Raw genomic sequence first — 20,944 nt, 5'->3', positions numbered from 1 at the left:
GCAGTGGCCGGATCTCAGCTCACTGCAAGCTCTGCCTCCCGGGTTTACGCCATTCTCCTGCCTCCGCCTCCCAAGTAGCTGGGACTACAGGCGCCCGCCTCGTCACCCGGCTAGTTTTTTGTATTCTTTTAGTAGAGACGGGGTTTCACCGTATTAGCCAGGGTGGTCTCGATCTCCTGACCTTGTGATCCGCCCGTCTCGGCCTCCCAAAGTGCTGGGATTACAGGCTTGAGCCACCGCGCCCGGCCTGAATTTGCATTTTTCTAATGGCTAATGATGTTGAACATCCTGTGGCTTATTTGCTATCTGCATATCCTCTTTGGTGAAATGTCTGTTCATGCCTTTTGTCCATTTTCTAATGGGATGTTTTGTTTTTTTGTTTTTTTTAACTATTGTGTTTGGGGATTTTTTTTTTTTTTTGTCTTTCTTTTCTTGACTATTGAGTTTTGAGTGTTGTTTATATATTCTAGATACTAGTACTTGAAAGGATTTGTGGTTTGCAAATATCTAACAATCCATAGCTTATCTTTTAATCCTCTTAACAAGCTCTTTCACAGAGCAAAAGCTTTTAATTTTGATGAAGTCCAGTTGGTCAGTTTTTCCTTTTATGGATCATGTTCTTGGCATCTAAGAACTCTGTCTACCCCTAGATCCTGAGAAATTTTTCTTGTGTTTCTATCTAAACGTTTCTAGTTTTACTCTTTACATTTAAGCCCGTGATCTGTTTTGAGCTCGTTTCTCTGTGAGGTGTGAGATCTGGGTCCCGATTCATACTACTTCACCTGTTGTTGTCAGTTGTTACAGCCTCCGTGTGTTGAAAAGTCCATCTGTCCTGCTTGTGACTGCTGGCCCAGATGGGGGTCCCAGCTGCTCACTGGGCCTCCGCAGGTCTTTCCTGGTGGGGACGAGTAGAAGTGGGGGCCACCGAGTCACTACTGGGCATGCTGAATGTCCTTGTTCTCTGCTAGGCTTCCTCTGACACCCCAGTGGAGTCAGGAGGAGTGTACTGTCACCGCCCAGGAGGAGAACACCCTGCCTCCCTACTTGGCCTTCTCTGATGCCACCCCAACAGGGGATCTGGGGTTCCTCCTTCCAGCCTGGCAGGGGTGGGAGTCTAGGCTCCACCTTTGCTGATGTGACTGGGAGTGGGGCACAGTGAAGTGTTTGGCTGAAGTATCACCGTTATTGTCTCAAAGTTTTCTGCTTTGTTAGGCAGCCTTTCTTTTTCTTTTTCTTTTTTTTTTTTTTTTTGTTAGAACAGACTTTTGTTCTGGCCTTTGTGTGTAAGAGAGCCTGTCGACATTTCCGGGTTGTTGACTTGAGCTCTAAGTCTAGGACAGATGAGGCAAGAAGACAACCCAGGAATGCACTACCTTGTTCTTTGGGTCTCACGGTCTCTGTCTGGTCTGCTTTCTTTCTACCTTCCAGAATCATCTTATATTTGTTCTACAAATGATGCTCAGTATTTTTCGTTCTACTTGATAGGAAGAATAGGAAAAAGCATGTCTACTCTATCTTGCCAGAATTGGGAAGTCTAAGTTCATTAATTTTTAACATTAGGTAATAGATTCACAGTTTGAAATTCAGCAGGTGCTGAAGGGTATACAGGGAAAATCCGCTTCCTGCCCTACCTCTGGCCATAGTTTCCTCATTCTAGAGGGAGAACTGTTGCAGTTCCTCATGTTTTCCTAGGTCCAGCTTGAGATTCCAGTGGGGTGTGCTGGGGGCGTCAAGGCACGCATTTTGCTTCTGTGCTGGTTCGCACGATCCCTGAATGGACTCCCAGACTTCACAACTGGGGAGATTTAGTGCACTGGGGAGACCGTGTTCCACTATTCATCCTGTTTTCCTCCTTTTTAAACTTGAAATTTTCTTTTCTCTACAAATGCTCCTACTTCTGAATAGATTTGCCAGTCCTCTATCGGTGCCCTTTGTATCCCTTTTAAAAAGATCAAAGAGGCTGGGATTTCATAGAGATCTTCCCACAATAGGCCTTTGTGTTGGCTCTAGCTCCCCTTGGTGAGCACTGTGCTCTGTTGCTGAAGCTAGATTTTGTTTGCAAGAGAGCAGAAGGCATTTCATACAAATGTCAGATTACGGTAATAGCAAACGGATATCTTAATTACCTTGATGGCGATTTTAAGCAGCAGGCTAACTGCAGCAGATCTCCTATTCTGTGGCCAGGAAGCTCTTCTGATTTCTCCTGTGCCTCAGTGGCGCTAAGTCTATTACTCATCAAACATGGAAATAAAGTTTCCATGCTCTAAAAAAATGCAAGACTACTGGACATTTTAACTTTAGTGAATTATGACAAATCATTTAGTCTGTCCTCTCTCTCACAATAGAGCTTTCAGGAGAAAAAGGCTTGGAAAATGTTTAATAGCAAAATCAGGATGTTAGTTTTCATGAAATCTTGAGTAGTGTACTTCCCCCCCCCGCCCACCCCTTGGTCTGGGAGGACTTTTTTGAAGAGCTGTCACTAGTAAATGGTCTTTCAAATTAGGAAAATGTACCAGGTACCAGTTTCCTTATGTTAAATTTCCAAATACATCTATTTTAAGTTTTATTGGTTTAATACAGGTAGAAAAATTTGCAGAACTTGTCTATCCCAATCTTGGAAAGGAATTGCAATAGCCAAAAATTTACACAAAAATTTCTTATCAAAGTAGAACGTTTCAAAAGGCATAGAGGTGGAGAGGGAAATGGATATACCAAAAACAAAAACAAAAAACCACTCCCCGAAAAGTACGTTTATTAGATGTTGCTCTGGGCATCTTGTCATCCGGAACAAAAAATGGAGGCCTGGTTTTTAAACAGATTTCATTGATTGCTGAAGGGAAGCATACCCATTCGTTGGAAGAGGCAGATTCCTGGCACTAAAATAGTTGAAGTGTGACATATAGAAAAGTCAGTAGTAGTGACCCCACCAGCCACATCAGGGCATAGAACAGTAAGCAGCTCCTCAAGCCCCTCCTTCCCTCGAAGGGGCCAGCATCCTATATTTGAACTTAATGTAAATGACGATACACATGATGCAATCTTTTCTGCCAAGCTGCATTTATCCCATGTTATGTTTGTGAGATTCAGCTACGCAGAGTGTAGCAGAAGTTCTGAACAGTATGTTTTTACTTCCTGTGGTGGCACCTGGGTCCAGGTATTGCTAAACTAACTGTAATCCTAAATTGATCACACAATTAATTTTTATATGTGGCTGCCAGTCTTGAGAGTAATTACAGTCTCACTGCTCCGTTTTCAGCCTTTTGCTGAAAATGGGAACCTATTTTCTTAACCTTACTGCTTTCCTTCTCTGAGTCCTTGGCCAAGAAACAGGGCCAGCCAAGGCTGTTAGCAATGGCAGTGACAAATGCTTTTTCCACAGTGAACTCTTGTCCTCAACAGAACTGGGCTGAAATCTACAGCTCATAATTCACACATGCCACAAGGCAGCCAGAACAGGAAGGCCCTTTTGCAATTCTCTGAGCCTCATCACCAGACGACCAGAGTGCGCAGGTTCCTTTGACTCTTCTCACTGTGATAAGTCTAGCCCAGTGGGGTGCCTCTGAGGGATATTATCTCTGATGCTCCAACAGCACAGTTACATTGCTACTGAAGCCCACTAAAACTGGGGCACATTTTTTTTAAGAGTCGGGATGTCACTCTGTCACCTAGGTTGGAGTGCAGTGGCACGATCATGGCTCACTGTATACCCAAATTCCTTTCCAGCCGTCCTCCTGCCTCAGCCTCCTGAGTAGCTAGGACTACAAATGTGCACCACAATGCCTAGCTATTTTTTTTTTGGTAGAGACTGTATCTCTCTGTGTTGTCAGGGGAACTCCTGGCCCCAAGTAATCCTCCCACCTCAGCCTCCCAAGTTGCTGGGGGATTACAGCAACTTCAGAGGCTAGGTGAGCCATTACACCAAGTTTTGGGGCAGTTTTAATTTTAATCCTTGATAACTTGTCCTGATTAAGCCATTTTGATCTGAAGGTCTGTTAAGGCCAAGTTGCTATTCATGAGGTTCTTGAAACAAAGAGAATGGCATTTATAAATATTTTTAAATAGCCTATTATGTTTTCAACATTCTGAAGGCAGCTCTTTTCCATAAGTGTTACAAAGCCAAGATTTTCATAGACTAGCAGAGATGAGCACAAAACAGGAAACTGACTTTTCCTCATGGACACGTGGAAAATCCATTTGTCTCAGAATGTCAGTGATTACTAAAAATATCCCAACCAGCTGAGTATTAGCTGCTTTTAGTGAGTATAAACTAAATGTTTAGACTGTTCTCTTTCCCAAATATAGTCCATTTACCTATATTTGTTAAGTACTTATGTAAGTGTCTCTTAAACACATTTTTCCCGTCTTTTGTAAAACAATATAATTTTGGCCGGGCGCGGTGGCTCAAGCCTGTAATCCCAGCACTTTGGGAGGCCGAGACGGGCGGATCACGAGGTCAGGAGATCGAGACCATCCTGGCGAACATGGTGAAACCTCGTCTCTACTAAAAAATACAAAAAATCAGCCGGGCGAGGTGGCGGGCGCCTGTAGTCCCAGCTACTCGGGAGGCTGAGGCGGGAGAATGGCGTAAACCCGGGAGGCGGAGCTTGCAGTGAGCTGAGATCCGGCCACTGCACTCCAGCCTGGGCGACAGAGCCAGACTCCGTCTCAAAAAAAAAAAAAAAAAAAAAAAATATAATTTTATCTAGTTTGGTGCTTTTAAAGCTTTTGGATTTCTTTTCCCCTCTTACCAGAAACAGTCACTTGTGAGAAATAAGAAAATTAGGCTGGGCATGGTGACTCATGCCTGTAGTCCCAGCACTTTGGGAGGCCAAGGCAGGCTGATAACTTGAGGCCAGGAGTTTGAGACCAGCCTGGCCAACATGGTGAAACCCCGTCTCTACTAAAAATATGAATTAGCTGGGCATGGTGGCACATGCCTGTAGTCCTAGCTATGCAGGAGGCTGAGACACAAGAATCGCTTGCACCTGTAAGGCAGAGGTTGCAGTGAGCCAAGATTGTGCCAGTGCACTCCAGCCTGGGCACAAAGGAGACTCTTCTCTTTAAAAAAGTAGAAATAAGAGAATTAGAAAATTTTGTTCCTAAACTGCTATGCCCAAGAGTCATCTGACTATGCTCTTTTCATCTTTTCACTTTTAGTCTATGTCTTAGTATTGCAAATGGGTTTCTTGAAGGCAGCATGTACCTAGATTCTGCTTTTTATCTAATCTGACCATCTCTGCCTTTTAATTGGAGTGTATACATCATTTATATTTAATGCGATTGTTGATCTGACTCTAAATCTCTTTTGTTGACTTTTAGCTGCAACTTTTGTATGTGTATGAGTGCATGCATGCATATTTTTACTGGTTGCTTTAGGGTTTATAGTACACATCTTCAATCTATGACAGTTTATCTTCAAGTGAGATGATAACACTGCATGTATAGTGTAAGAACCTTGTAACAGTATAGATCCGTTTCCTCCCTTCTGGCTTTTCTGCTATTCTTATCATGCATTACACTTCAGTATGCTATAAACTGTGCAATATATTGTTTTCGCTTCAAATTGTCGTTATTTTTAGAGGAAATGTAAATAATTGATATTTGCCATATTGCTACCATTCCTTTGTGTAGATCTAGATTTCTATCTGGTATCGTTTTTCTTCTTCCTAAAATACTGCCTTTAAGAATTCTTATAGTTCAAGTCTACTGGTGACCAATTATTTTAGCTTTTTTGTGTCTGAAAAAGTCTTAACTTTTGAAAGATTTTGATGGGGTATAAAATTCAAGGTTGACAGTTTTTCTTATAGTACTTTAAAGAAGTTGCTCCTCTGGTTTCTGAATTGGTTTTTTGGTTTTGTTTTTGTTTTTGTTTTTTTTGAGACGGAGTCTTGCTCTGTCGCCCAGGCTGGAGTGAAGTGGCGCAATCTGGGCTCACTGTAAGCTCCGCCTCCTGGGTTCACACCATTCTCTTGCCTTAGCCTCCCAAGTAGCTGGGACTACAGGCGCCCGCCACCATGCCTGGCTAATTTTTTGTATTTTTTAGTAGAGATGAGGCTTCACCATGTTAGCCAGGATGGTCTCGATCTCCTGACCTCGTGATCCACCCACCTCGGCCTCCCAGAGTGCTGGAATCACAGACGTGAGCCACTGTGCCCGGCCCCTGAATTGGGTTATTTCTGACAAGAAATCTGCCATTCTTATCTTCATTCTTCTGTATGTCATGTGGCTGCTCTTAAGATTTTTTAAAAATCACTGGTGTCAAACAATTTGATCATGATGTGCTTCGGTGTGATTTTCTTTTTGTAATAATGCTTGCATGATATTCTTAAGTGGGGCCGTGCCACACACTTCTAAACAACCGGCTCTTGTGAGAACTCCCTCGCTATGTTGAGAACAGCGAGGGAAAATCTGCCCCGAGATCTAATCACCTCCCACCGGGGTCCCTGCCTCCAACATGGGGGTTTATAATTCGACATGAGATTGGGGTAGGGGCACAAATCCAAACCGTATCACCATCCAATGTGTTTTTCAGCTCAGATATTTTCGTTTTCATCTCTAGAAGCTTGGTTTTGGGTTTTTGTATCTTCTGTGTCCCTGTTTAACATGCTTAATCTTTCTGTAACTTTTAAAAATGTCATCAGTGGACTGTCTCTTATTGATAGTATATTCCATGATTACTCATTTGGAGTAGTCCTTTCAGTTGGCTTGTGTTTGATTCCCAATTAGGCCACTGGTCACTCTATCTCGAGAACATCATTGTGGGTAATTATCAAGATCAGTTTAATCATTAATCATTAATCCCTATGCTAAGGTTCTTCTTGATAGTATTTATCTTGTAAAATAGCCTGGGCTTTTATTAAGAAGTGGTGAGGTGTCCTCAGTTGTATTAGTGGAGAGCCCTCTAGGTTGTGGTAAGACACATCCCCTCATGTGTCTGACCTTCTCCCTCTCTCTTTGAGTGTTCTCCACTCTCGTAGTGATTGTCAGCTTCTCTAGGCCTCACAAATGGCAAATGGATACCAGCCAACAGGCTCTCTGGACCGTAGCTTTTCATTAAGCTTGGTGAGCCACTTTTCTGTGAGATTTGGGTTGTTCGTTTGAAGGAAGAGCTAGGGTTGCAGAGTGAGTATGAGTGAGTCCTTCGTCGGGCTGGTTGGCATCAGCTGCCTTTTCCTGCTTTCACTGCCATATGTGCTTTCCTCGGTGATGCTTATAGACAGGCGCCCGCAGTGGAGCAAGGTGGAAGCTGGGGACTGATTTTCTTTGCTGATTCCCAGTTGTGTTCCCCAGGCCGCTGGCATGCTGGGGTCTCTGCAGTGGGTCCCAGTGTCACCTCCAATATCCTGACTCATTGGGTGTTCATGAGAAGTAATGAAATTATCCTGGTTGGAATGTATGAGCATTTTAAAAACTGAAGGTATGGTCATTATTGCCACATAAAGGAAGAGTTTGTTTTTGTCTAACTTCAGCCGAAGTTAGGAGGAGTTGGAGAGAGACTTGCATTCCTTGTGCTTGGCACATGTAGCTGTTGGTAAGATGCAAGAGGAAATTTCATTCTCCAGGTTAACAATAATAATGAAATCATATTGTGTGTGTTTCATGCTGTATCTTATTTCCTGTAGAGTTTGTGGTGGATTGTCGAAAATTTTTGGATTCAAATGCTCTGGGCCTAACTGTCACAGCCCTCAGCAGCTATGACCCCCAGATGCGAGCCATAGCCTACCGTGTCCTGGCGGCCTACTACTCACACTTGGAGGGGGCACGGTTCCATGAGCAGCCCCAGGTAAGTAGGAAGAGTGTACATCCTACTGTGGGGGTGGGAGCTTCAGGGAGCGGGCTGTCCACCCAGTCTGGTAGAAGGATTTACTAAGGAACCTGGAGGGTGGTGTATTGGTGGGAGGTCTCTGCTGAAGAACAGAAGTCTGTTCCCTTAGGAGGTGATGCCGGAGGTTGCCTTTGATCCACAACCTCCTGTGGAGGCTGAGAAAAGTTTCTCCATACAGACTTTCTTGTGTTGTGTGTAGACAAAATGATGTGACTTCTACTGAGTATTTCTTTGGTCTAAACGCAGTGGTTAAGGTAGCTATTATCCACGCCACACTGAACCTCAGAAACCTGTACCCCGTGGTGCTGGAGGAACAAGAGCAGATTAGCTTTTCAGGGCGTGGTGCCAGACTTCTCTCTGCTGTTGTGCACATGACTGACTCCTAAAATAAAAATGAAACGTGTTCCGGAGATGCTGGCGAGTACTGTGTCTGCTCCTGTGAGCTTCGTCTTTGGTGGCCCCTGGGATATGAGGAGCAGGCACACCCTGCCGAGCCCCGGTTCGGCTGCACCAGAGAAGACTGACCGTAGTTCTGAACACGCTCATCTTACGTTTTCCTTTTCTGTTCTGTTTTCAAGCTACTTTACCTGTTGGATGTAGTCCGGAATGGGATTCGAACTCAGGACATGAGACTCACTTTTACCTTGGCTCTCTTCATTGCCAAAGCAGCCCTGCAGATTTTGAAACCAGGTACCACTGGCATAATTAGGTTGAGGGGAAATTGGAAAGCTGAGGCTGAGCAAGTCCACTTCTAGAGATTAGTCCCACAGGTGTAGTGGGTCACACATCTGTGTTCAAGGCCACTCCGTGCTCATGGTCGTGGAAGATGAGGAGTCCCCGAAGTCCCCATCAGCTCTGGACAGTAAATAGATGATGGCTGTGAGGAAGCTCGTCATGGACCCCATGGGGTGAAATCCAGAAAAAATGAGATGACGAAGCAAAGTGCAGAACAGCATTTATAACGGAGGGAAAGAGTACATGTTCCTATTTGCTTGTAGTTATAGAAAACTGTGGTGAGAGCAAGTAAAACTGAAGTTAAAATGTGGGCCGATCACATCATAGGGATTGGAACCCGGGGCTAAAAGCGTGGACACAGCCAGACCATCCCAGACTTCCCCATGCCCGTTTCTTCCTCTAAGATGGGGTGATAATAGGACCCACTGCCTCTGGCATTGCTGTGAGGGTGATGAGGATCATGCACTTCTTTTGTTTTTTGGTGCTTTTTTTGGAGACACGGTCTGGCTGTGTCACCCAGGCTGGAGTACAGTGGCATGATCTCGGCCCACTGCAGCCTCGACCTCCCAGGCTCAGGTAATCTCTCACCTCGGCCTCCCGAGTAGCTGGGACTACAGCGAATGCCACCACGCCTGACTGATTTTTTTGTAGAAACAGTTTCGTTATGTTGCCCAGGCTGGTCTCAACTCCTGGGCTCAAGCGATCCTCCTGCTTCAGCCTCCCAAAGTGCTGGGATTACAGGTGTGAGCCACCACACCTGGCCTAGATCACACACACTCACACACATGTAAGTGCCTGGCACAGTAAAAACCCATCGGTGATAGCTGCCGTCACCATCACCGTCATTATTAATCATCAATTCATGCTTAGGCTCATGGGTCCTTGGCTACAAAGCTTTTGGTGTGTGAGTACTGTGCAGGTGTAACCCACGTTGTTAGAACAAGGCTCCTTTTTGTTACAGGAATGGGGCTACCACTGTTGAGATACTGTGACTAGAAGTGAGCTCATTCTAAGACTGCTTTTGGTTATGGAGAGAAGAATCATAGAAAGTTGGTACCATCAGGGATCACAGGGTGCTTTTCGTATAACATGGTTCTGTTTCAGATGAGGGAACAGTCCACTCACCGTTTCCACCCCGTCCCCCACACTCATGACGGAGGCTCCCGAGGGTAGATAGCTTGGCAAGGCCCCACAGTTCGTTCACAGTCAAGTTGCTATTAGAATTCAGATCTGATTTTCATCTGCTCCCATTCCATTTTATTCCGTGGGTTTACTTGCCTTGGAGATTTGGAAGGGGAAGAAAATAATTGGCAGAGACCATGACGGTTTTGGTCCTGAGTATGGCTCTGTCGCACACCGGTGCTCATGTCGGGGTGGGGCGTGTGCAGGGCAGCTTGGTCATGGGGTAGACTCATTGGTGATCCAAGGATGGGAGATGGCAGGAGCTAGGGTGTCTGTTGCCTCTGCCTTGTTGCATTCCAGAGGCGCTCAGCAGTGTCTGAGCCCCGCTGCTGTGACGGATCCTTTCAGTGAGAAGCTAGAGGCAGGTGCAGCGGGTCGGTGTGGTGTCAGCCCAGATCTGTGGGATGCGTGACCAAGTCCCACCCTTCCCACCTGCTGGTTTGAGCCTATGCTGTCGGACGGAAGCTGGGGAGGGGAGGTGGCGAGGTCCCTGAAGGACTCAACGTCCAGCAGTGGTTTCTGAGCCAGGAGAGCAAGCCTGTGTGCAGTATGGAGCTGAGGTGTCCAATTGTGTTCTCATTCTCGAGAGCCAGTCCTCTGAGTCAGGACACAGAAGTTCCTGGGAGGGGATTTATGACCCATACCCAGAACGCCGGCCTCTTAGTGCTGCCAGACCAGGGGGCGTCCTGCTGGGGCCTGCTGTGACTGACTGTCTGCCTGTGTTCTCAGAGGAGCACATGTATCTGAAGGTCAGCAACTTCCTGCTGTCGCACGAGGACCTGAACATGGACAAAGTGCCAGGCTTCTTCCAGTTCTTCTACAGCTCCGACTTTGAGGTATGCTTCCACAGCCCTCATGGCCTTCCACAGGGCCCTGAATTGCTTGTGCAGCCACTGTTGTGTACTGCCATTCTCCCCATGGATACTGTGTGCTGCACAGCCCACACGATTGTGCAGGCAGTGACCACGCAGGCCTGCACTTCGTAATGTCTCTGTGCTGTGGACTCACTTCTACATGGTGCCTCATACCTTCAAAACTCTGCTTCAGAGTCCTGAGCTTTACGACACTCTCGTATTTTCTTGGTGAATCACTGGGGTAAATAATTAAATTCTGTTTTTAGATATTCATAGTAAATATTCTTTTATAGAATACTTATCTGACTTCAGTTCAGTATTTAAACTTGACGCAATCCTCCATTTCTGACCTGAAGAAATAGAATCAAAGATGAGATCAGGGATTTTTCATAATCAGACATGGAGGTCAGGGCTGCTGTGTTACAAACCTTTGCCGCCACTTAAAAGTAGTAGTGTTTGAACAGTTGTCAGATGAAAGGACTTTCACTTACTTAACAACGGTTTTCTGTGTGCCTGGGTTATAGCAAAAAACGGAGCAGGAGTGGGTGTTTGGCCTTCTGCGGCAGGGGATCCGTGACAAGCAGTGCTATGAGCTGTGTGCCCGGCGTGGCGTCTTCCACATCATCCTGTCCTTCTTCTACAGCCCACTGTGTGACGAGGCGGCGCAGGTACATGCGTTCCACAAGCTTATTTGAGAGCGAGAGGTCCTGTGCCGCTTCTTAAGGTTTTATTTGGAAGTCAAGCCTCATGAATTCGGTTCCCAGCCTGGACACGACCGACCTAAACCTGGCTCTCAGTTAGGGGAAGTGAGACATTGACAGCGCCTGTCCTGCTCCCTGCGTGCAGAGCGGGTGGATTCACTCGAGGCTGCAGTGTTGTGACCCCCAGTGTCGTGTGTCCTCTGAATATTCTTTACTGCAGCCCTCCTACTGTGTATATGGCCCTTGGCATATATGAAGGCCATCAGTGGGGTGTACTGATCACTAATCATGAGCCTTCGGAGTGGCCAAAAAGTCTAGAAACCCCCGGCAGTGACTGAGGTGCTCTGAGGCACTTTGGAATCACCAGGATTTCACCTCCTACAGAAGTTGGGGGTCATTAGAACTCATTTAGAAAGCAAGAGTCAGGTTGAAACAGACAGCCTCACCTAACCAGTCAGGAACCAAGAGCTGGTGTGTGTGCCTTCTAGATATTACAGGTAGGTGGTAGAAGGAAATAGGAAAAGCCTTTAGTGTTTTGATTTAATTTCTAGTGTAGTCAGCTTTTGTTTCTCATATGTAAAATGTGGGTAAATAGAGTAAGTCAAGATGAAGAAGCCCATTTGATTAAACTGAATTTGAGTATGGTAACTTTCTGTTTTTTGTGGCATGTGAGAATTCTGAAGCACCCCATGAACACGTCAGGGGACAGTCCCATTTTTATGTCCTCCCTTCCAGGTGGTAAACACGGGGTTGCGTGGCTCGTGGCTGGCGGCCAGTGGCTGGCCTGGAGGCGGGCCTCACGCAGTCCCTGTGCCGGCGGCTGCACGTCTGGGCCCTTGGCTTCTGTGGTGCAGCTTTGCTTGTGGGTGGGCTCCAGATGATGGATTAATGGAAGTGGGGATCCCCCGGGCCCAGAGTTTGCTGTGGAAGTCTGTGTCCTCTGACTGTCACTTGTGGGGAAGGGCACATTTCATACACAGCCACCACTCTGACAGACTTAGCACAGCAGGCTTCATTTGCAGCCACCACCTGTAATGGCACCATACCATTACATTTTTAAAACGGTTTCTTTAATCAAGTAAATTGGGTTTTCTCGCTGAAGAGTAACTTCTTGTTTGGGGTTTTCAGAATTGGATTCTGGAAATTCTACAGAATGCTGCCCAGGTTGCCAGATCTGCCTATGAAATCATACGAGACTATAGCCTTTTAACATGGATTTTACACATCCTTGAAAGCAAGTAAGTACCTTTTGCATGCGAGGTGCGCGTCAGTCAGGTGGGAAGGAAAGGAACAGAAACAATGATGTCTGCTGCCAGCTCGATTGGTTGGAAATGTCCAGTAAAATCCATGCTCTCTGAAATGCAGTGTCCTCCAATGCTACCATATGCCTGGCAGTCCTCCTCCTGGCAGTGCCAGAGTGCCTTTCCTCCATTCACAGCCTTTCCTTGAGTGTCTCTTGTCTGCCATGGGACAGCAGACACCAGCTGCTGTTCACATCTGGCAGAGTCTCTGCCAGCCTGTCTGGCTCTGTTCTGCTCAGGTCAGGCTCCTCCTCTGGTGTCCCAGCAGCCTTCTGTGCTCTGAAGTAGTGTCCTGTTCTCTAAGGCTTTAGCAGCTGCAACTGTCTGTTGCAGGAAGGCTGGTCTAACAGGTTACAGGGCTCTGCTGTCAGTGCGGGGTCTGTCCTCAGTGACGAGCCCACATTGGAGAAACAGCACCAAGGGTGTGAACTTGATGATTTATTGTGATTCCTAATTCTCCTGCTGTTTGAGACTGTCTGAAAAGATGAAGACTCTGTCACAGCAGAGAGCACTTGGCGGGAGGGCTCTGTCTTACAAAGAACTAACTACTATAATAAGCCTGGGAGAATGCAGGCCCTTTTGTGCATTTTTTTTAAAGTATTTCCTGAAATTTCTCTAAAAGAAAGTAATATATCCAAGTATATCTGCAAACAACAAAAAAAAGGGGGGTGGGGGGAAAGAAATTAATATCCACAATTAGAATGTGTATTTGGACATCAACTTCAAGACTGTTTCAGGTTTATAAAAGGCATAATTAGCTAATGTTCCTGGCTAATCATGGCTTGTTGTAGAAATTGAGTTGTTATCATGAACCGGACAGTTTTTATTAGTATGCCCCAGTGGCCCCTGAATTTTTGGAGGGACTTAGGGCAGTCTTCTGTTAGGAAGGTGCACCTTGTCCTGCGTGGAAGCTGCGTTTGTATAGCAAGCACCCTGTTTTTACTTGGAGACTATGCTTATCTAGGGGGATGAGCAGATAGGATTATGGAGGGGGATAGTCTGATCCTGCTGAAAGGACAAGATGTGGCAGATTGAAGGCTGCTGTGCTTGGTTTTAGGTTTCTGGAGACTCCGCTGCTGTCTAATGTGATCTCCTTGCTACACACACTGTGGGTGACCAACCTGGGGGATAAGGCCGTGGAGTGGGAGAGCCAGCACGCTTGCCAGCCTAGTTCCCAGGAGCCGGCCAAGCGGCTTGCCTTGCACCTGGTCAATGAGTTCCTTTATGTTCTTGTCGTGCTCATGAAGCACCTGAGGTGAGTCCTGCCCCGCCAGGGGGGCCTTCCTGGCCTCTTGGATGCTGTGTTGGTCTGCCACCTGTGGACACCATGTCTCGGTCACGACTCTGGCTGTACCAGGGGAACGCTGGGCCGTGACCTGCTGTGGATTGGGGCAGAGTACCAGTGTCAGGTGTAGGTAGTGTCAGAACATCTATTTCATGAGCTCTTTCTTTCCGCTTCAACTTTATAAGGCTTCTTGTCAAGGCCTCGAGAACTTAACATACTTTTCAAACCCGAATATGCATCGTTTGAGGTCATTTTTAGCCGGCGAGCCATCTACCTTGATACTGTGATTCAAACACTAGAATCAAGTGATGTTTCATAGAAAGAAAGTATTTTCTGTGACTCTAACATAAGACAGGGTGTTCCCAAAGTTGCCTCTGCCTTCATTAGCCTGTGAAGACTCCTTGTCCATGAATTCTCTTGAATGTTTCAGTATTTTCACCCGATCCCTTGGAGTCATGCTTTTGGTTTCCTTGGAAGAGCTAAATTTCCCTCCGAATCTACCATGTTACAGAAAATACACAGTGTGCACTCATTATTTCTGATTTGGGAGCCAAGTGATGCTAACCGGAACCAGAAGGTTGATAGCAAGAGGATTGTAATCTCAGAAGGAAAAATGTCTTGATAAAGAACAAGACCTTTTGTTTTGTATTGTTTAAAACTAAATTGTTAAGTCCACGCTGGATAGTCAACCTTTCCTATGTAGGGATTGCCGGAAGACATGCTGGTGTCTAAGAACCAATTGCTATTTAAAATACTGGTTTTACGTTTACAATTGTGTGGAACCGATGTTACAGGATTTAACTCTCTTGGAATTCAGGGAGATCTTTTTCCTCCTGGTGGCCATCAGTCAGGTTTTGGCCGTGGGTGATGACACTGTCCCAGGGCCTCCCTGAGTTTTTCTCACTTCAGACTGGTGGTCAGCGAGGCAAGGGAAATAGGCAGGCCCAGAGTGGAGCCCTCGCAGGCTCTTGGCACCCTGGCTGTTTGAGGTGGCCAAACTCAAGCTGTGTGTTTGGCCACCCTGTTTAGCCAGGGTTTCCGGAAGTTTCTGTGCCTCTAGGGTGCAGATCAGACTCCAGGTCCCCTTTGTGCCTTGCTGGAGTGGCTCACTTTTTTCTTTTCTGCGTCCTGGGGGCACATGCTAGATGTCTGCTGTGCAGGAAAACCTGGTTCCTGGAGGAACTGTGTGTACCTCTGGGTGTGTGATATCGTCAGGCTGCCGCAGTGCTGACTGCCAGGCTGGGGAGGCAGCCTTTGCTCAGTCTGTAACATTGGCTCCCCAACAGGCCCACCTTGGCCCCCATCCAGCTGACCAACTTCTTCGGGACACTTGACTCTGTGCTGAGGTACCGGGCCACCGTCATACAGGCCTTCAAGGACATGAACAGATTCACTGTAAATGAGATAGTGCTTTCCACCAAGGACGTCCTTGTCCTCTTGCACAAGTGGAGCCTCATTGAAAGAGACCTCAAGCTCCAGGAAGACCTAAGAGCAGTCATTGAGAAGGGCCAAGCCCGGGAGCTCATGAGTAAGTGTCAGGACCCAGGACTGGCCCAGAGTAGCCAACACCTCTCTCTCCCTCTCCCTCCCTCTCCCTCCCTCTCCCTCCCTCTCCCTCCCTCTCCCTCCCTCCCTCTCTCCCTCTCTCTCTCTCTCTCCCTCCCTCCCTCCCTCTCCCTCCCTCTGTCTCTGCCTCTCAGCCATATTTCCAAAGCTAATGTGGCTCAGAGATGGGACACATCCATCTTGGAGCCCTGGAGTGGGAGCTGGGTAGCCTTTGAGTTTCAGCCCAGCTGCTTACTAGCTCTCTGTCTTTGGAGAAGTCACTTCACCTACCTTAGTATCGGGGTGCCCTCCTGTAAAGAGGCTGGGGGTGGCTATGAGCTACTTGCTGCCACCTCATCCTGTAGTGCAGGGTTAAGGAGAAGACTGGAAGCAGGCCTCCTGGACTGAAGCTCTGATGCTGCCCTGATTCCCTGTGTGTAAAGAGGACAGTAATGGCGCCTGCCTCATGGTGTGAGGATTAATGAGTTGGTTATAACAACAGTGATGACAGGCATAGTGAAACATCGAGCACTCACCAGGCTCCTGACGTGGGAGCAGGGCCAGGTGCTCAGGACATGCAAGCCGCCCTGCGTGTCCCCCATGGACACCTCCCCACATCTGGATCTGTGTGGGCAGGAGGGACCCCCATCTCACTACCTTCTCTTTGTGCATTTAACAGAAATGCTCAAGGATAAAAACAAGCCTGTCATGCCAGCCCGAGCCAAAGGCCCACGGGGCCGAAAGAGGAGGCTAGAGGAGATGGCCGACCCTGAGCTGATGGCATCTACCTTGGAGACATGCAAGGGCCTCCTGAGGTCCATCTTGACCTACTGGGGACCAGTGATCCCTGTTTCTGACCCCACTCAGGAGCCTGTGGACTCAGCCAGCCCCGAGAGCAATGCACCAGGCCCCGTGTATGCCACCGCTTCCCTGGCAGTCAGTTGGGTGCTGCGGTCGGTGGCCGAGCACCCGCTCAGCAGGGCAGAGGCTGCAGGACTAGTTGGCTGGCTGAAGAGCCACATTTTGCCACACCGTGTGGTCGTGGCTGACCTCCTTAAGGACGGCGCCGTGAGGAGCAGCGTATTCAAGCTGTATAGCCGGCTCTGTGGGGCCGAGGGGCTGGCGGGGCCTGCGCAGGAGGTGGCCTGCCTGTTCAATCTGGTCATGCTGCAGCTGGTGGCCGCCCAGGGCCAGGCAGGGAGCCCCTTCCACCCGGCCATGGAAGCTCTCTGTCTATCTTCTCTGAGTGAGAAGGACGAAGCCACACGAGGTAAGGCTGGTTTTTTCGTTGGAGGCTGAAGAAATGGATGCAGAAGTGGGTCTGGGGCAGGAGTGACTTCTGTGCTTGGAACGCTTCGTTTCTGCCGACTTCCTCAGCTGGCTATTGTGCCTGTGTAGGTGGCCTCTTACGGTTCTGGGGTTGTAGAGAACTTGCCACTGGGCAGTGAATGTGAAGGGAAGGAAGTCTTTGTCTTCGCTTGCAGGAGAAACCTTTGGTGCTGGTTATGTGGACGGTGCAGAGAGGGCACCTCAGAACCTTGGCATCTCTCCACCCCGCGGGGCAGTCGGTTTCCGACCATTAGCCACATGCTGAGTTCTGTTTCACACGTGGTCAGCTGCGTGTGTGCATGTGTGCACAGATAGCTTCACATGCCTACAAATGTGCCCATGTGCAGTCTGTGTACTTGGCAGTCACTAGGTAGGAGCCTAGCAGTGTGAATGAGTGAGTAGCACAGGCTCCAGGGGGCCGTTAGAGCTCCAGGGAGGTGAGTGTGGTAACCCAGAGGGCTGTCCTTTCACGGAGGAGTGTGGGGGCGCAGGGGAGGGAGGGGCCAGCAGCCTAGCGGGTGGGCTCACCTGGTAGCAGGGGCGACCTCGCCCTCTGGTCTGGCCGCAGTTGGGGAGTTGAGCCTTTTTGCCTGCAAAGCTTTTTCTTCCTCCTTACCCGTGCCGCTGAGGAAATGGTAGGAAATGATTCTGGGGAGTTCTTCTCAAACTCCAGTCTCATTCTTGGCATGGACGGTCAGAACCAGGAAGAGACTTGTCTTGTAACAGCTTTTTGAGGGGATCCACACATATTCATCAGAAGAAAGATAGATTTTCGCCAGGCACAATGGCTCACACCTATAATCCCAGCACTTTGGGAGGCTGAGGTGGGGAGACCGCTTGAGACCAGCCTGGCCAACATAGAGAAACCCTGTCTCTACAAAAATTAGCTGGGCGTGGTGGCAACATGCCTGTAGTCCCAGCTACTGTGGGGGCTGAGGTGGGAGGATCACCTGAGCCCAGGCAGCCGAGGTTGCAGTGAGCTGAGATCACGCTACTGCACTCCAGTCTGGGTGTCAGAGTGGGACCCTGTCTTTTTTTAAAAAAAAATTTTTTTTTTTTTTTTTTTTTGAGACTGAGTCTCGCTCTGTCGCCCAGGCTGGAGTGCAGTGGCCGGATCTCAGCTCACTGCAAGCTCCGCCTCCCAGGTTCTCGCCATTCTCCTGCCTCAGCCTCCCGAGTAGCTGGGACTACAGGCGCCCGCCACCTCGCCCGGCTAGTTTTTTTGTATTTTTTAGTAGAGACGGGGTTTCACTGTGTTAGCTAGGTTGGTCTCCATCTCCTGACCTCGCGATCCACCTGTCTCAGCCTCCCAAAGTGCTGGGATTACAGGCTTGAGCCACCGCGCCCGGCCTAGAAAAAAATTTTTTAGTAAAAAAGATTTAACACAAAAGTTAAGCAAAGGCAGAATGAGTTGTTGTATCGGTCTGCTCACCTTGGGTTGCACAGGCCTGTCGCATGATTTATTTGGGCACTTGGCAAAGCCATTGCATTGTGGGCAGGATGACCTGTTTTCGAGCTGAGCAGGTGTGCATCCTAACGGCCTATCCCCCTGCTCTTGTTCAGCCTCCGCAGCATTCCTGGTGTCTCTCTACATAAAGGACATCTGGCTGGGGGCCGAGCGGCCTGACACCCTCTTAACCCACATCCGGATGGTGTGTGAGGCCGCAGATGATGCTCCGAGCAGTGAAGAGGAGGCCATCGTGGTGCTCTGCAAGGATGTCGCCAGTGCAGCCTCAGATGCTTGACTCCTGCCGGCCAGCGCCTTGCGCCCTGATGACCAGAGCCTCAAGCACAGCACCGGCTTCTAGAAGTTTGTTTGAGTCAAGGGTTTCCGGAGAAGGCATGGGAAACAACAGGTTCAGTACATTGACTCAGTTCTCTCACAAGAAAAGTCGAGAGGACTTTATTGAACAGGCCAGGAAATGATAAACTCGGGCCTGTGTGTGCCCCGCATCAGAGTTGCAGGGAATGTGGGGACTTCCAGGCCATGAGGCCCATCCATTGCCTCGTCAGGCCAGGCCAGCCCCTTCCTCTCTAGGGGCTTGGAGCTCGTCACAGGAAATAGCTCAAGTTTGAGGCACTTCTGAATGCAGAAGAAATTCATGTGTGTTAAAGCTGAAATGTCAAAAGGCTTCGTTAATAAAAACGAAGAGATGTGTTTAAATTTTATTTTTCAGCTGGGTGAGGTGGCTCATGCCTCTAATCCCAGCACTTTGGAAGACCAAGGCGGGTGGATAACCTGAGGTCAGGAGTTCAAGACCACCCTTCCCAACATGGTGAAACCCCATCTCTACTAAAAATACAAAAATTAGCTGGACGTGGTGGTGCACGCCTGAAATTCCACTACTCGGGAGGCTAAGGCAGGGGAATCACTTGAACCTGGGAGGTGGAGGCTGCAGTGAGCCGAGATTGTGCCACTGCACTCCAACCTAGGCGACAGAGCAAGACTCCATCTCAAAAAAATAAATAAAATAAAGTTTATTTTTCTATAAAAAGTCATAACAAAGTTTAGTATGACTTTTTGAATAACTTAATTTCTGCCAATGTTTGTTAATTATTGTATTAAATAAAAGATGTTACACTGAATCCTTAAAATGTAGAAGTGATTTGACCTCTGCTTTGAGAAGACAGCCTGTAATTTTTAAAGTTACACATCAAAGAAGGGATTTTGAATTTTATAAATGCTTGTTAATAAATGTCTATTTTTGTAAGGTTTTTGTGTTTTCCTTTCATTGTTAAAGGACTATTTTTGTTCCACGTAGGCCTGCATTTATTTTAAAGGTCAGAATTTTACTATTAATGGTCATATATTAGTTGGTGTTGTAGCTGACAGTCATGAAATTTCGTGGTTTTCGCAGTTAAAATTTCTGTCTGTTCCTTTAAGACTCTCCTGCATACCTGGGGCTCTTGGGGTCTGCTCTGTGGCCTAGGACGTGTCTGTTTTATTTGCCATATAACGTACATCATGCTGACAAAGCCTTGGTTTTGTGTGAAACATTTACACTTTGATTTTCTACCGGTGTTCTTTAGAATTGTTTGTTTTAGCTGACAAAGTTTTAACTAAAGCATGAGTAACACTTGTTGGCATACAGTCCCTTCACCGCAAATAATTGTCTTGCATTGTCTACAAAGCAAGGATCAGTTACCTCACTTGTCCCCCTTCCCTACCCAAATAAACCTTACAACGCTGTTATTTGAGACTGTCCTGAAGTTGAAATCCCATGTTTAGATCCAAGTTGGACTCAGGCAAGCACTGCTCCAGCAAAACATTCTCTTCCTGCTTCCCCTTAATCTTTATCCCCCTCTCCGAGGCCTATTGATGGGGATTCCTTTGGTTATAAGCACCTCTGCTCGTTCATGCAGAGGGCATTGGCTGGAAGGACACTGGTCTGGGGAATATCCCTGAACCCCATGCCTTTGGGGGCGCAGGGAGAGGCAGCGAGCAGGTGGGATGGATTTCCACAGCTTCATCCCTGGCTCCAGGCCCAGCTGCCTCCCAGGTTCTTAGGGCCCAGCAAGTCAAATACGTGCTACGTCAGGTGGTGACAAGTGCTCCAAAGCCGAGTTCGGCTCAGTCAAGTAAGGACACATTTTCAGCACCTCACCTTCTTTTCTGCACCTCTGGAGCTCATCAGTCCTGCTTGTCTTTGTTCTCCCTTCTCAATCCACTGCCCTGACCTTGCCCATGTATTTTCCAGTCACTTAGCGTGGAGGAAGGGAATCTCAGCCCATGGAGAACACATGGTACGTGGTCTGCACCTGACTTAAAATCTAAAATGCTACATTAGAAATCATTGGGGCGGGGGGCAGTTATTTTAAAAATAAAACCTACCAACTTCCTGCCTGAAAGCTGTAGGGGACACATGGCTCTTCTAGGATTTACAGTGTGATGCTGTCTCCTCTCCAGGAACAAGGCTGCTGGGCACTAGAGGACTAGATTCTTCAAGGGTCCCGGATCCACTGTCACATAAAGTCACATCCAGAAGGAGACCTTTCCTGCCAGCTTCCAGGGCTCTTTGTGTTCTGCTTACCGGGCCTGCTTACCGGGCCTGGTTACCGGGCCTGGTACCGGGCCTGCTTACCGGGCCTGGCTGCTGACAGGCGTTGGCTGCCTGCCCTCCAGGGGAGAGACTTCCTTGGGCTCCGTCTTTGAAAGGCTGTGGGGAGGTTGAAGGTGAGACTCGGGT

The 20,944-nt window shown here is 47.9% G+C and overlaps 1 protein-coding gene across 1 annotated transcript in view; it reads left to right on the top strand.

Annotated features, from left to right (window-relative positions):
• Positions 1 to 19,946, top strand: part of URB1 (URB1 ribosome biogenesis homolog) — an 80,871-nt gene extending 60,925 nt beyond the window's left edge. Inside the window, exons 31-39 of the mRNA XM_033232305.1 lie at positions 7,623 to 7,783; positions 8,404 to 8,515; positions 10,472 to 10,578; positions 11,121 to 11,264; positions 12,426 to 12,535; positions 13,656 to 13,853; positions 15,170 to 15,411; positions 16,108 to 16,698; positions 18,321 to 19,946. Of these exons, the coding sequence (XP_033088196.1) occupies positions 7,623 to 7,783; positions 8,404 to 8,515; positions 10,472 to 10,578; positions 11,121 to 11,264; positions 12,426 to 12,535; positions 13,656 to 13,853; positions 15,170 to 15,411; positions 16,108 to 16,698; positions 18,321 to 18,502 (1,847 nt within the window). The 3' untranslated portion in view covers positions 18,503 to 19,946. The remainder of the gene's footprint in view (positions 1 to 7,622; positions 7,784 to 8,403; positions 8,516 to 10,471; positions 10,579 to 11,120; positions 11,265 to 12,425; positions 12,536 to 13,655; positions 13,854 to 15,169; positions 15,412 to 16,107; positions 16,699 to 18,320) is intronic.
• The last annotated feature ends 998 nt before the right edge of the window (positions 19,947 to 20,944 follow it).

The sequence above is a fragment of the Trachypithecus francoisi genome, unplaced genomic scaffold, assembly GCF_009764315.1.
Source record: "Trachypithecus francoisi isolate TF-2019V2 unplaced genomic scaffold, Tfra_2.0 Lachesis_group14, whole genome shotgun sequence".
In the NCBI taxonomy this organism is placed as follows: Eukaryota; Metazoa; Chordata; class Mammalia; order Primates; family Cercopithecidae; genus Trachypithecus; species Trachypithecus francoisi.
The sequence above is the reverse complement of the archived record's forward strand: the minus strand, read 5'-3'. Positions and strand labels throughout refer to the sequence as shown.